Source organism: Mytilus galloprovincialis, chromosome 5 (genome assembly GCF_965363235.1).
Source record: "Mytilus galloprovincialis chromosome 5, xbMytGall1.hap1.1, whole genome shotgun sequence".
Taxonomy (NCBI): Eukaryota; Metazoa; Mollusca; class Bivalvia; order Mytilida; family Mytilidae; genus Mytilus; species Mytilus galloprovincialis.
Window position 1 is genome coordinate 30666850 of NC_134842.1, and position 14655 is coordinate 30681504.

Consider the following 14655-nt stretch of genomic DNA (forward strand, 5'->3'; position numbering starts at 1 on the left):
ATCAATTGGGTGATTCTGACGAATTAGGATTTAATATCCAGTGACAAATTTCATGTGCATATGAGAACGACAACACGTTATATGTACCCAGTGCTGTATTAGGAAGACACTTTCAGTCGGATTTGTGAACGTGCTACTCTGAACAGACACACACAAAAAAGGCTGATTGAAAACGTTATTTATAAATGCATGCATATTCCAGCGGACAATCTATAGACACATCGTTCAATAAAATGCAGAGAAAGTAAAAATAAAAATGCTCTTACTAGAAGGATACTGTTGCACCGTATTCAGTGTCATTTTTTTACTCAAGAACATCTCATTCTTAACTTTTTCAATGGGAAAATATAAAGGTAGCAAAACTATTGTCGAGTCTAAATAACTCTTAACTGACACAATTTCAATTGTCCAACCCATTAACAGACTTTATTTCCATAATTTTCACTAAAACGTGGTATTATTTACGTTATATTACAATTATGAACTATTCACTAATGTCGATTTATTTTTTAGAACCAAAGTACTATTTTGTGTCCTTAAATGATATATAAAAATGTTTGTTTCGCCTTTATTAAAACAATTGCTATGCGTTTAAGGATAAATAAATCATACTTGCGCGACGCCTTTTAGTTTTACTGAAAACTGCGCAGACTATGAAATGTTTTTACAGGTGGAAAATGTTCTATGATAGATATCATTTTGTCAGACACTTTTCTTTTTTTGATTTGGTTCTTATAATATGCCAAAAATCTGTAAATTAAATAGAGTTTAAAATAAAATTGTGCGTTTTACTCTTATCAGACGTATAACAAACCCGATTAACAGACCAATCGCCCATATAGCCTCATACTCAATATAGATTAACCGACCAATCTCTCGGTAAGCCGAGTGTTGTCCGTGATATATACACAAATTAATAATCGAAACTGTTAACGTTTTACAGTTAAGTCTTGCAATCTTTATTTTATTTTACCATCATCCTAATCAACATACTAGTAATTATTTTTATAAAACATATTAATCAATACCGACATTTTATCTGAAATATGTATTTAAAATGATATTTATCTGAAAAGAACTTGTAATTAGGAACAACTTTCATCACGAAACATTTGAACATATGGTTTCACGTGGCACAGTTTTAAGAAAATCGAATATCTGGTTGAACAAGAAATTGGTGAGTTTATGATTTTATCTTAAGAAAAAAATATTGTTAATTGACAAAGCCACGACTAAAAAATTGAAAGATAAACAGTCAAACACTGGTAAACAAAACACAACAAAGACAACTGGTATGATACTAAACCCCTAACGGGAAGGATTGTGCCTGATGTTCATATGATGAAATCATAATCTTTCAGTCAGTTTAATTGAAGTCTGGAGCTGGCATGTCAGTTAACTGCTAGTAGTCTGTTGTTATTTATGTATTATTGGCATTTTGTTTATTTTCTTTTGTTACATCTTCTGACATCAGACTCGGACTTCTCTTGAACTGAATTTTAATGTGCGTATTGTTATACGTTCACTTTTCTACATTGGTTAGAGGTATAGGGGGAGGGTTGAGATCTCACAAACATGTGTAACCCCGCTGCATTTTTGCGCCTGTCCCAAGTCAGGAGCCTCTGGCCTTTGTTAGTCTTGTATTATTTTAATTTTAGTGTCTAGTGTACAATTTGGAATTTAGTATGGCGTTCATTATCACTGAACTGGTATATATTTGTTTAGGGGCAAGCTGAAGGACGCCTCCGGGTGCGGGAATTTCTCGCTACATTGAAGACCTGTTGGTGACCTTCTGCTGTTGTTTTTTTTGTTTGGTCGGGTTGTTGTCTCTTTGACACATTCCCCATTTCCATTCTCAATTTGAAATCCTGAGCAACACAAAGCCCACAAAATCTGTGGGTGAACTCAGTGGTTCCAGAAGGGTAAGCATATCCATCTCCACATGAGGCACCCTTTCGTTCTGGGGTTTTGTTTTATATTGAAATCAAATAACTGGAGATAAAAATAGCGATATTCAATTATCATTTGTTATGAAACTGCAATTAATAAACTACCAAAGTAACCAAACCAAATGCTTAAAAAGAAAAGTGAAGTCATTGTATATCACATATGACTAGTATATTGGGTATATGTCAGATTATTTTGCGCATTTCATACTTTAGTGAAATCTTTACAATCGTATGATATTTAAGTCGCATACTAACTGAGATCCCCTCCAGCTTTTGATGGGGTTGGTGTTGCTTAGTTTACAGTTTTCCTTGTTTGGTTTAAACTTTTATTTGTCTGTTTATCTTTTCATTTTTAGCCGTATTGTTGTCAGTTTATTTTTGATCTATCAGTTTGAATGATCTTATTGTATATTTCGCCCCCCCCCTTTTAAGAAAGTTACATTTCTATTTTGTACCTTAGTCAAACCTTTGCCTGGTACTCATATTATTCATCCAAATTCTAAATCAAAAACTGTTTATTGAATAAAATCGAACCGTTTGTTGATTTATATCTTTTTTGTTTTTCGTTTTCTGCTATTTTTAAAACATAAATCAGGTCGTCATATTTTATTTATTGTTCTCGTTTGAATTCTTTAAAATAGTCATGTCAGGCCTGTTTTAAAGCTTGCTATGAAAAATGGGTGTTTTTCATTGTTGAAGAACATACGGATAACATTGCTTTAAAAGCGAGAGGTTTGAATAGCCACAAAACCATGTTCAACCCACCACATGTTTTTTAAAATGTCCTGTACCAAGTCAGGTAAATGGCCATTGCTATATTAAAGTTCGTTTCTGTGTGCGTTACATTTTAGTGTTGCGTTTCTGTTGTGTCGTACATGTAGTTCTCCTCTTATATTTGATGTATTTCCCTCAGTTTTAGTTTGTAACTCGGATTGGTTTTTTTCTCAACCGATTTATGAATTTCAAATCGCTGTATACTACTGTTGTCTTTATTTATCAACGTTCGATAAATCCTGCTCCATTTGGTTTAAGATGGAGTGTAATCTCATTTGCAATCATTTCATAATCATACTCATATTTTAATAAGCAATTGACAAGTGTTCGGTTTATTCATTATTCATGTCTAAAGATAATACAAACACCATATATAACTTGATAAACCTTTTTTTAACTGATAACTGGAAAGTAATACTCTATTATTTAAAGTAACTTTCTGCAATTCATGCAAAAATAATTGACTACCCAAAAATATATTATTGTACGTAAATTGTAGTTCCCCAAAAAAACATGCAATATTCATTTCTTTGGTGGTATCAATATCCACTATTGATTGCTTTTTAATATCTGTTTTTATCTATGATGATGTTGCTTTATATATTGACCGTTGTGACTAGCTTATATTGCTGTTTGATGTTCCTACCACAACGTCATGTCATCTCTTTCCAATATACATCATTAGATTTAATAGAATACATAATATTTCAGCAAAATGCAACTTTTTTTTGTGATTTGTTACCTGTTGGTCCTACTTGATGACTGTATTTATGGTGACCAGAATGCTCTGAGGGAGAAGTGGAAGACTGGAATTAAAGAAGGACTGATGAATGGGAAACATATTGTTGATTTATTTAGCACTGAACCAATGTCAAAGATTTTTAATCAAATTCACTTGTTGACAAATTTTATTGGAACCGTTGATAGTCTTGCTTCCTTCATTCAGGAATTCAACTCAAAAACAGAATTAGAAATGTTTAAAGAATTGAAACAGATTTTCACAGATATAAACAAAAAACTTGAACAAGCAAGTGACAGAAGGTTTGGAAGAGATTTTCGAGACATTTTCTTTGAGCTGAGAAATATTGATTTTAGTTTCGTTATCCTTAATCGTTTTTTGGAAAAATTAGAGGAGTTCGAATGTACAAACAAGGCCGAGTGTGAAGTAGGACTACCATTGATAATTAAGCTGTTTAAAAATGACTTTGATATTGGAGACTATTATTCACATATTTTAAAAGCAACTTTCAATGGTACACGGTTTTCGAAGGATTCACTAGTTCAGCAAGTGAAGAAAACATCTGGCTGCGATGAGAAAACTATTTTTAACTTTGGAAAACACATGCTTTTGAAACTATTCAAAGCGGAACAAATAATGATCGTGTATGGTAAGCTGGCAAAGAAGCATATTGATTCAACAATACAGATTTATCAATGGACTAATGATATCTATGAATTACGAAGGTCCTTATTACGAGTTGTAAAAGAATGTTTGTCACGTGATGTTTGTAAATCAAAGTGTCAAAATGGTAAATGTATCCGCCTGTCAGAGAGTAAACGTGACATATGCATGTGTCCTAAATATTATGATGGTGATAATTGTCAAATACGTAATCAAATCGTTTTGGTGAAAGATTTAGTGTCAGTGATGTCAATACTCAATAAAGTGCCTAAAATTGGCAACATGCTCGATCTTAAGTTAGCTAAAAACTATATGGTTTCATCCATGAAGTGCTTGAGTCTGGCATATGAAACTGTGCAAAATGTTAACAACGAAGTTATTGATAAACATTTGTTAACGGCAACTGATTTAGGTTCTTTTTATGGTACTTACTTAAGCATGAATTATTTGATTCTGCAAGCAAGTAAGATAATACCGTGTGATACATCCAAAATAAATAAAATTGAAAAACAGAAATTATTGCAAATTGCATACCATTTGCCCATAGTGTTATTTAAGATGAACTCTTTCTTCAACTTTCACCGGGTTTATGACATCTTTCAACCAAAATCATTACTTGTTACAGTTATCGATCGATATAAGGACGATGCTTGTTCAGCAGACTACAAAAGTAAAATAGACAATCTTTGGAGGCAATTTCATCTTGCTCAGTCGAACGGATTCTCTGTCTTGTTGCAAGTTCGTGATGCTTTATATAAACATTCCTCCCCTCTTGTTCGGCTTTTCAAACAAAGAGTTAAACAACAGATAAACTTTGCAATGAAATCTACCTGCAGTGCGTCAATAAACCATTCATCGAATGTTCATTGTGGTGAGTTACACTTAGTTAAGACTATGACATTAGAAAATAAATGCATAGAGGGATATGTCCGTGATGGCAACCAATATTTTACTTGCCAAAAAGTAACATCTGTTTGCAAGCCTTGCAACTGTAACACAACAGGTTCATTATCAACAATATGTAATTCAAAAACTGGAGAGTGTCAGTGTAAAGAACATTTCAGAGGACAAACATGTGAAAAGGAGGAACGACAAGACTGTAAATGGAGTGATTGGACATATTGGTCTGTCTGTAGCAAAGCATGTGGTATTGACGGGAAACAGGAACGATCAAGACACATAGTTTTGCCACAGAAGGGACAAGGAAAGCAATGCCAAGGAGATAGGGTAGAGGAAAGGACATGTTTTAAACGATGCTGCAACGGTACATTTGATTGTAAAGATAGTTCAAAATGTCCGATTGGTATTAAATGCCAACCTTGTAACTGTGATCAAAAGGGATCGACCAAAGACATCTGTCAGCCTATTAATGGAGCCTGTTCTTGTAAACAAAATTTTCACGGGAGGCGTTGCCAAGGTAATTTTTCATATTTTATACATGTGATTATGCATTTCAATATCTATGGTAAGAAAAGACAGAAATTGAAGCTAAGCCTAATAACAAGTGCACATTGTCGTTGTACACGCGCAAAACTGTGTATATGAAGCCAATATTTTTTACATAAATTTCCAGAGGTATAGATAGTAAAATTCCGTAGTAAACAGAACAAAATGAAAATAAAGAATTCAGAATTTTCAATTAATTGTTTTTTTTTCCAATCTATCAGGAATATGAAAATTAAAATTTTTATTTATTCCGACAATACTTCCATTATGCATCACGTTTTCAAAAAACACTTGTTCTTTATATAAAACATATTATCTTCAAATGATGAAGACAGAATTTTTCAATCAGTTCATTTGAGCTTTGGAGCTGGCATATCAATAACTTCTAGTAGTCCTTGTTAATGTTTGTATCATTGCAACTTTGCTTAGTTTCTTTTGTAACATATTATGACACGGGATTCCAACTTAATTATAACTGAGTTTTACTGTGCGTATTGCTGTGCATATTTTTCTACATTGGCTACAGGTATATGCAGAGGGTTAAGATTTCACTAAATATGTTTAACCAAATCGATCGCATTGCACTTTGCTCGAAGCGCTAGACCTCTAGACCACCTAGGCTCTAGCTACATATATATATATGTACTTTATACACGAATCAATATGACTTAACACATTTCATTGATTTTACAAGAATGAAATATGTTATCTTTCATAAAACGTTAAATGACTAAAAATATGTTATTATTTCTTATTTTAAAGCTTTAATCCATACTTTGAAAAACATCTGGTAAATTGGTTAAAGTATAGAGGTCCTGTTTGTTTAATTTATTTGCTCACTTAGCAATTTTAATTTTTAATTACTGCTTAACAAGTTATAAGTGATATTAAGATGGCTCGGGCCTAATCGAAGTTTCTATCGGAAGTGCCGTATTTTTTGTTATATACTAGCTTTACAGAAAGTGAATCAAATTGGTCGAAAAAAATAGCGGGTCACGGACTATTTAAGCTCACAATTGTACTTTTAAACAGGTATGTAAAAGGGATCACTTTTCAATGAAATGATAGGGAAAAAAGAGCTGTTAACATATATTTTTATCGGAATATTAAAAAAACATTCTATGACACTTGGTCCAAAACAGTAATAAACAAAGTTGAAATATAGCTTCAAAGAATGAGCAAATAAAACAGATACTCATAATAACGAAAATATTCTTTAAGTGAGATAACTACAATGATTTAACATTTCTAATCAATCAAAATATTAAAAAAAATAATATCGAATTTACGACATTTTTTTTCGTGTGCATTGTGATTCATGCGTGAAATTATGCGCAGTCGAATAGTTCGGATCCACCTTAAGTCTTTTTGTACAAATTATATAATTTGTACAGACACTGTTTATTCATTTGTGGTGTGTACAAACTAAAAATACAAATTGAAATTTGTTCCTTTTTACCTTTTAAATTGTAATTTGTACAGAATGATAACCTGTATGCAATAAAGTGATAAAATTCTTCTCAAATTTAACCTAACGTGCTTTAGTAAAGTTTTTTCGTCCCTCAGCGGAAATGAAATTTATCAATAGATTTATGAATGTTCCTAGTCGAAATAAATATTTGCTATAGTAAATATACGCTTAATTTAGAACAATTCCAATTGGTTAATTATATAAATTAATGTCATTTGATATTGTTTTATTTTTGTCTATTAGAAGAATTTAGACCAAAGGACTGTTCCGCATTAGATAAAAAGATTCACAAGAGTGATGTTTATAAGATCTTTCCGGATAGTGGTTCTGGCTTTAAAGTGTATTGTGACATGGACACTGATGGTGGGCACTGGACGGTAAATAGTTAGAAAGGCTTGCTTAAGCGATAAAAACAATATTGATAGTGCATAACATTAAAAGAATTTCATAAAGGCATATAATCTTAAACAACACATATCATCTTTCAAAATTTGAGAAACTCATAAATCAAAAAGGACTTAAAGTAAAAACAAACACGGTAAGGGAAAAAAAAAGAGTTTGAGGAAGATGCATTTCTCTTTGTTCGACACTTTATAGAATTGTTACATTGTGTGCGACATATCGCCTTAACTTACGTCGTCTGTATATTTTGAGATACAGAAGTCACATACTGACTTATATAAATTATTCGATATTAATAAAAACTATTTTCAGGTTTTTCAACGTAGGACAAATGGGACAACAGATTTCAATCATGGTTGGACGGGGTATAAAAATGGATTTGGTGATCTAAATGCGGAATTTTGGCTAGGTATAACTGATCGATCTATCTATATGTTTATTCATTAATGGTCTCTGGAGAAATTGTCCTCCACTTTCTTATAAAAAAAACATTCCGGAACAATTCGGTCGATGATGCACCAATACCCATACGATACTGGAATATAAGAAAAAATAAAAATGTTAATAAGGAAAACAATGCTATCCCTTGAAGCATTTTCAAAACGTCAGAATATTAAAACATCATTATATAAACCCTGTTTCATGTTAAAAACATCGATATTATACTAGTAGCTGGAAAAAGTTATGACGAAGATGTTAGTTCTGAAGTTTTTTGTTTAGTTTAAACATATTAATTTACTTAAAGTAAAATGGATTGGACACAAGTAAACCATACTTAGTCTTATGAAGTCCGCATCGAATAACAATAAGTTACAATAAAATATACAGGACGTTAAGCAATCAATTACACTATTAATATGAGCATGAAATAATTCCGAATATAAAACATTACGAGTTTATCTAGTTTACAGCAAATACACTTTGCTACTTCATCCCTCAGACCTTTGAATAAACTCAAGTACATGTTAACTATATAGACGTTTTGTTCATGCGAGATAACCAGATGTTAGTTACTTTACATTCAGCATAAGGTCTTTAAGTCCTGTAGACATTGTCTATTGTTTTCGCTACCATAAATTCGAATATTGTCGTTGACCTTTTGCTCAACACATTAAGATACAACAATTTTGTGTTCTGCAGTTACATGATATAAGGTCAAACTATTGTATTAATAAGAGTTGTTTGTGTTTAAAGAAAGAAGGATTGGAAACGAAAAAGGCATAAACTATAATATGAATATCTTTATAATCAGGAAACGACCATATACATCGTCTGACATCAGGAGGAAAATCATCGCTGCGTATTGATTTACGAGACCTTAATGGACGCATTGGATATGCTAAATACCAGAAATTTTCCATTGGTGACTCATCAAGTGAATACAAATTGACAGTCAGCGGTTATAGTGGAAACGCAGGTGATTTGTACATTTTAAGTGCATTCAAAAAGTTGAGACTCAGAAAAATGTAAAATAAGAAAAATAACACAGAGAATTTTTTTTTTAAAAGAATGACCCTACTTAAATGGCAAAATCGTCAGCTCATATACATTAAACAAATGAATAACAACTGTCATGGTCCTAACTTGGCATATACATCCCAGGCATAGATTACCTTAGCCGTATTTTGCACAACTTTTTGGAATTTTGGATCCCCAATGCTCTTCAATTTTGTAATTGTTTGGCTTTATAAATATTTTGATATGAGCGTCACTAATGAGTCTTATGTGGACGAAACCCGCGTCTGGCGTACTAAATTATAATCCTTGTACTTTTGATAACTATTTACACCACTGGGTCGATGCCACTGCTGGTGGACGTTTCGTCCCCGAGGGTATCACCAGCCCAGTAATCAACACTTCGGTGTTTACATGAATATCAATAACGTGGTCATTTTTATAAATTTCCTGTTTACAAAACTTTGAATTTTTCGAAAAACTAAGGATTTTCTTATCCCAGGCATAGATTACCTTAGCCGTATTTGGCACAACGTTTTGGAATTTTGGATCCCCAATGCTCTTCAATTTTGTAATTGTTTGGCTTTATAAATATTTTGATATGAGCGTCACTGATGAGTCTTATGTAGACGAAACGCGCGTGTGGCGTACTAAATTATAATCCTGGTACTTTTGATAACTATTAAACATTGTTTGACAGCTAGCTAAATTTTTCATTTGTATGACAGTCACATACAATTCAGTGTCAATTCAAATACCAGACGTAAAATGTCAGAACAAATATCGACGCTTTTTCTACAATATAAATAATAAAGAGATAACAATCAAATGTCAGACAGTCTTGTCAATTCGTACCTTAGTTATTTCGTACCTCTGCCATTCATACCAAACAATACAATTTCGTACCAATAATTAAAACCATTTAGTTCCACATAAAGTAAATTCATGCTTAAATTTTTGTACATTTATCTCATATTTATATATCGTAAAGGGGCCTCGGTGGCCAAGAGGTCTTCTACTATATTCACTAGCCAGTCAACACGCAGGTTGTGAGTTCGGACCGTGCTGATGCGGGTGCACTCGACTCCAATCTTAATCAACTAGGATTGTCAGTTATCGAAGTTCGGTGGTTTTCTTTGAAGACTCTGGCTACCTTCACAATTACAAATTGCTGCCACGACACGGTTAAACAAAATGTAATGGAGATTTTGTATATCACACATCTATGATAAAAAAAAGAAAAGATTGTTTCGTCAATTCTTCATTACAAATTTTTAATTGTTTTATTCTAAATGTAAAATGGTCCATTTAATGAATGAAAAGAATACGCTGTAAGTTAATGCGTCCGAAGTCTTTTACTTGAATTACCTTTATCAGTAACGCGCATACCGAATATCTTAAATTCTATGGTGTAAATAGGGGGGGTTGGACCTTTATCGGGACTCCGGGATCGAATGTTTTTATGCTCGTGATTTTGTGATCGGATGTTTCTATGCTCGGGATTTTGGGATTGATCCCTTTCGGATCCGGGAATTCTTTTTTCGAATTTCCGGATGTCGGGATTTAAATTTCTTTTAATTGGGGACCTCGGGATTCCATGTTTTTGAGCCTGGGATTTCGGTATTAGGACCCCTCCTATACCCTTCCGTTTAATCAAAACTGTTGATCTAAAATGACCTAAAATAACAGCCAAATCCTTCATCTATTGTATTTTAAGCTCCGACGGCATCAGTAATGGATTTGATTTGTCGCAAATTAAATTTACTGGCGATGCGTTAGCGGAGACAGTAAACGGGTATTTGTGACCATCAAATCACTAATTGATGCCCTCGGAGCTTAAGAAAAAAAAACTGTTATCTCCATTCTAATGAAACTAACAACGTTTAAAAATGCATTTAAAATCTGTCATATATATTTTGTGCTTCCGCGTATGTTCCATAGCATCAATTGTCAATCAAAATGAACGTTACAAACGTTGTTGCATTAGAATTTTGTTAGTCACTTTAAATGTTACAAGGATATAATTTTTCACATGATATCTGGCTTCACATTTTACCATAATATCAAGTTTTAAACAGTTTCACGTCGTATTAAATGTAAACATTGGATAGGTTCACTCTGATCTCATCTGGTATTTGAAAGAAATAGACTTAAATATTTAAATAGCACATGGTACCTAGAAAAATCAATTCCAGTTTGAAACAAAACTCGAAATCAAATTAAGAATGGTGAAAATGAGATTGACTGTAGTATGGCTTCATTGGTGTTAAACGCCACTTTCAGCAATACGGATCTATGTCGTGGTAAAAATCCTTTTAGGGGAAGTTGAAATGCCCTGAATGAACCATTAACATTCGGTTGAAAATCATACGATTCTTGTAAATTGATATCGGAGTCGAACGCACCTGGCACGAGCTAGATTTAAACTCAGAAACTTAGTGTTACAGAGTTATAGTAGATCGATTACTCAGATCATTCAGGCAACCTGATGCCCCTTGAAAATGAGAGAAAATATAAAACAAAATTAATGAACCTCAAGTTCATCAGTAGCCTCTATTGAATTCATTCATATTATATCTTAACTGGACGGGTCTTAGGGACATTTTCATAGACTGACAAAACTTTATTCATATTACTATATTTATGAAGTTCTTCACTCAAAAGTATTTTATGTTTATGATTTATTTTCATTCAAGAAATATATTTTTAGATGTAACTAATGAGTAGGTCCGGTAAGGACTGTTTTGACCTCAAGTTTCAGGTTCATCTGATGAAATAGTTTGGACACTTTCTAAATACTTAAGTGTCTTCTTTAGTCGATTCAATTAGTTTATGTGAAATATTTGAACTGATTTAGCCATTAAATACCCTCATATTCAAGCTAAAATAAGAAAAATCTATCAAATATGCCATAATATTTCACTTTTCAAAAAAAAAATTGTCAAAAAATAAATGTGGCCGTACCCGTGTTCACTCTAAAGCTTTATGTATGTTATGTATTATAGTGAAATACAACTTACATTTAAACATTAAGAATGGACACAAATGTTTTTGTAAAATTGCTACATTTTAGGGCCAAGAAGGGGTCTTACTGGACCTACTCCTTCAATGTTATTGACTAGTATAAAGGTTCGTCGACATTTAATATATTTTAGGTGACAGCTTGGCATATCATAACAACATAAGATTCAGTACAAAGGATAATGACAATGACACGATAGGAAGACAAAATTGTGCAGCTGCATATACAGGAGGTTGGTGGTTTGGTTCCTGTATTATTTCTCATCTTAATGGTTTGTTCAAAGGAAAGGGAGCACAAGGAATATCTTGGTACCGTTGGAGAAATTTACATGACACTATTCAGACTTCAAAAATGATGATACGAAATAGAAAATTGTAGTATTACCTTGCAATAAATACTTATTTCATCGTTTTACATTTATTTCTTTTATATATTTCCTTCTCAAAGATTTCATTAGTCGGATTTGGCTGTACTTATACTTTTTTATCAACTTTTGCAAAGTTTGTATTATGCTTTCGACTTATTATTTTAGTGGAATTATTTGGAAAAACATTTATTTAAAAGCAAAATCGCAAAAACTCCGAGGAAAATTCAAATTGCGATGTACAAATATGCAAAGATAACTCAATGATTGAAATTAAGATATATAACTACTTCATATTATCGTGTTAAATTGTTTATATACATCCCGGCCCATTGATTCGGTAGACACAGCGCAAAAATGTGTAGTTCATGGAAACTAGTACTGAAAGGCAATAGGTTCGACGATCAAATGTTTGTCTATTGAATGTCATCAAAAGTGCAACATTAGGATATCGTGTCATCATTTGAGAGAAAATCCTTTGTAACTTTACAACATAATCGGTCATAACTTCCCCTTACTATTTTGCTTTACCAGAACAATGCACACTTTACTATAAATTCATAAAATAGTACCATCTAATATTATGTACTTAACACCCATTAATATTCATTTTAGATAAATAAGGTAAAATGTACAGATGTAATGTTATAGATGTTACTTCGACGTGCAATGTTTAAAGCCCTAGTCACACTCTCACTTTTCAAGAACTACGTTTTACTTCGTTTTGAAAGCGTAGCGAAACGGGAATATACGTGACGACGCGTATCGACACATAGTGATCCTTTCTTCGAAAGGGGACCTGCTCCGTATGTTTTGAAAATTCAACAACAAACGTAGCGAAAATTGAAACAAAGTAGAAACCTAGTAAAAACGTATCAAAGTTTAGCGGAACGTAACAAAACGTGCTTACTACGTATCGATATGTATCAATGCATGGTGGAAAGTGGATCTACAGGTACTAGTAAGTAGCAAAACGTGATTAGAACGTAGCGCACACCTAGTAAACGCTAGCTTTCAAAATAAAGGGACATGTTTTATTCAAAACGCAGTTGAAACATAGCAGTTTAAAACGAAATAAAACGTGACAGTGTGATTGAGGCTTAAAATATGTACTCCTCATTCTGAATTTCAATTATTTAAGTTCAAATTTTAAAAAAAAATATTTGGGTATGAATACGAGGCCTATGGCATGACATGCATGTATCTAATAGACTTACTTATACTAAAACTATACAGTATTCTATATACTCTTTACAATAAAATGATGATATTTACCTGTGTACGGCGGGTTTTTTTAACGCCATTTTCTCAAAGGATATAGTCGTTTTTCTTATAGCATTATTGTCTTACATCTTCTCTTTCGTAATAATGTTGTATTTTACACTGTGTCAGAAATCAAATACATTCCTTCAGTGTATGTTTACTTGTTTATGTTTATATTAATTTTGATTGAATTAAGACATTTCAATTGATAATTATTATACGCATTGCTATGCTTTGATGTTAGACTGCTGTTTTAGGTTATGGTATAGGTTGGCGCCTGTCAAAACCTTTAAAACTGCTGCATTTGTTTGCACCTGAGTCATGAGCCCGTTGTTAATTTGTGTTCTTTTGTTGATGTGTTTTATTAGTGTTTCTCATTTTTGTACTTTAAAATAGTTTATATAGAAATTGACCTGATTAACATTTGTACCCTGTCAGATTTGCTCTAAATTATTTCGTTTCAGAGATAGAAGGCAACTCTGCATTTGACCTCCTTGCTCTTTTTATAGCTATATCGGTTATCTTGTTTGATGGGAGAGTCATCGGTTTCTTTTTTTTTAAACTAGATGTCATAAGGATTATTTAGGCCAAGTTTAATTTCGACCAGTCGTTTTAGAGGAAAGATTTTCGTAATTGATTAAAAAAAAAGGTGAACATTGACTTTAAAGGGCAATTACTCCTTATAGAGTTAATTGATAATTTTGTTCATTAGACTTATTTGTAGATTATACTTGTTGCTTACAGTTCATCTCTTTCTAGCATGCTATTTAAGACAATATTAAAAAAAATGCTGCACACTTTCCTTTAAATTACCTATTCTGGAACAGCAGCACAACAACGGATTGTAAGATGCATCTGCAAATTTCATGACAGATAGATTGAGACCTGATTAACAATTTTACTCCAGTCAGATTTGCTCTTAATGCCTTAGTTTTAGAGAAATACCCAAAACTGCATTTAATCCTCGTGTTCAGTTTGTAGACATGACAGACATATTGGTTGATGAGCGGGGTCATCGGAAACCTTTCTTTGAAACTAGATACCCTAAATATGATTTGGGCAAAGTTCGGATTAATTTGGCCCAGTAGTTTCAGTGGAGAAGATTAT

The 14655-nt window shown here is 32.6% G+C and overlaps 1 protein-coding gene across 1 annotated transcript; it reads left to right on the forward strand.

Moving 5' to 3' along the window:
• Positions 1–1130: 1130 nt before the first annotated feature.
• On the forward strand, positions 1131–12335 carry LOC143075583 (uncharacterized). Its single transcript, XM_076251047.1, has 6 exons — positions 1131–1177; positions 3435–5542; positions 7286–7419; positions 7757–7853; positions 8697–8861; positions 12055–12335. Exons 2-6 carry the CDS (start codon positions 3439–3441, stop codon positions 12297–12299), a joined length of 2745 nt encoding a protein of 914 aa, XP_076107162.1. The 5' UTR covers positions 1131–1177; positions 3435–3438; the 3' UTR covers positions 12300–12335.
• Positions 12336–14655: the final 2320 nt, after the last annotated feature.

What these genes read in the sequence shown, in the direction of transcription:
- LOC143075583 (XM_076251047.1), top strand. Translation starts at nt 3,439, where the DNA reads ATGCAACTTTTTTTTGTGATTTGTTACCTGTTGGTCCTACTTGATGAC. An exon ending in TCACGGGAGGCGTTGCCAAG is followed by an intron (nt 5,543 to 7,285) that starts GTAATTTTTCAT and finishes TTTGTCTATTAG; the next exon opens with AAGAATTTAGACCAAAGGAC. An exon ending in CTGATGGTGGGCACTGGACG is followed by an intron (nt 7,420 to 7,756) that starts GTAAATAGTTAG and finishes AACTATTTTCAG; the next exon opens with GTTTTTCAACGTAGGACAAA.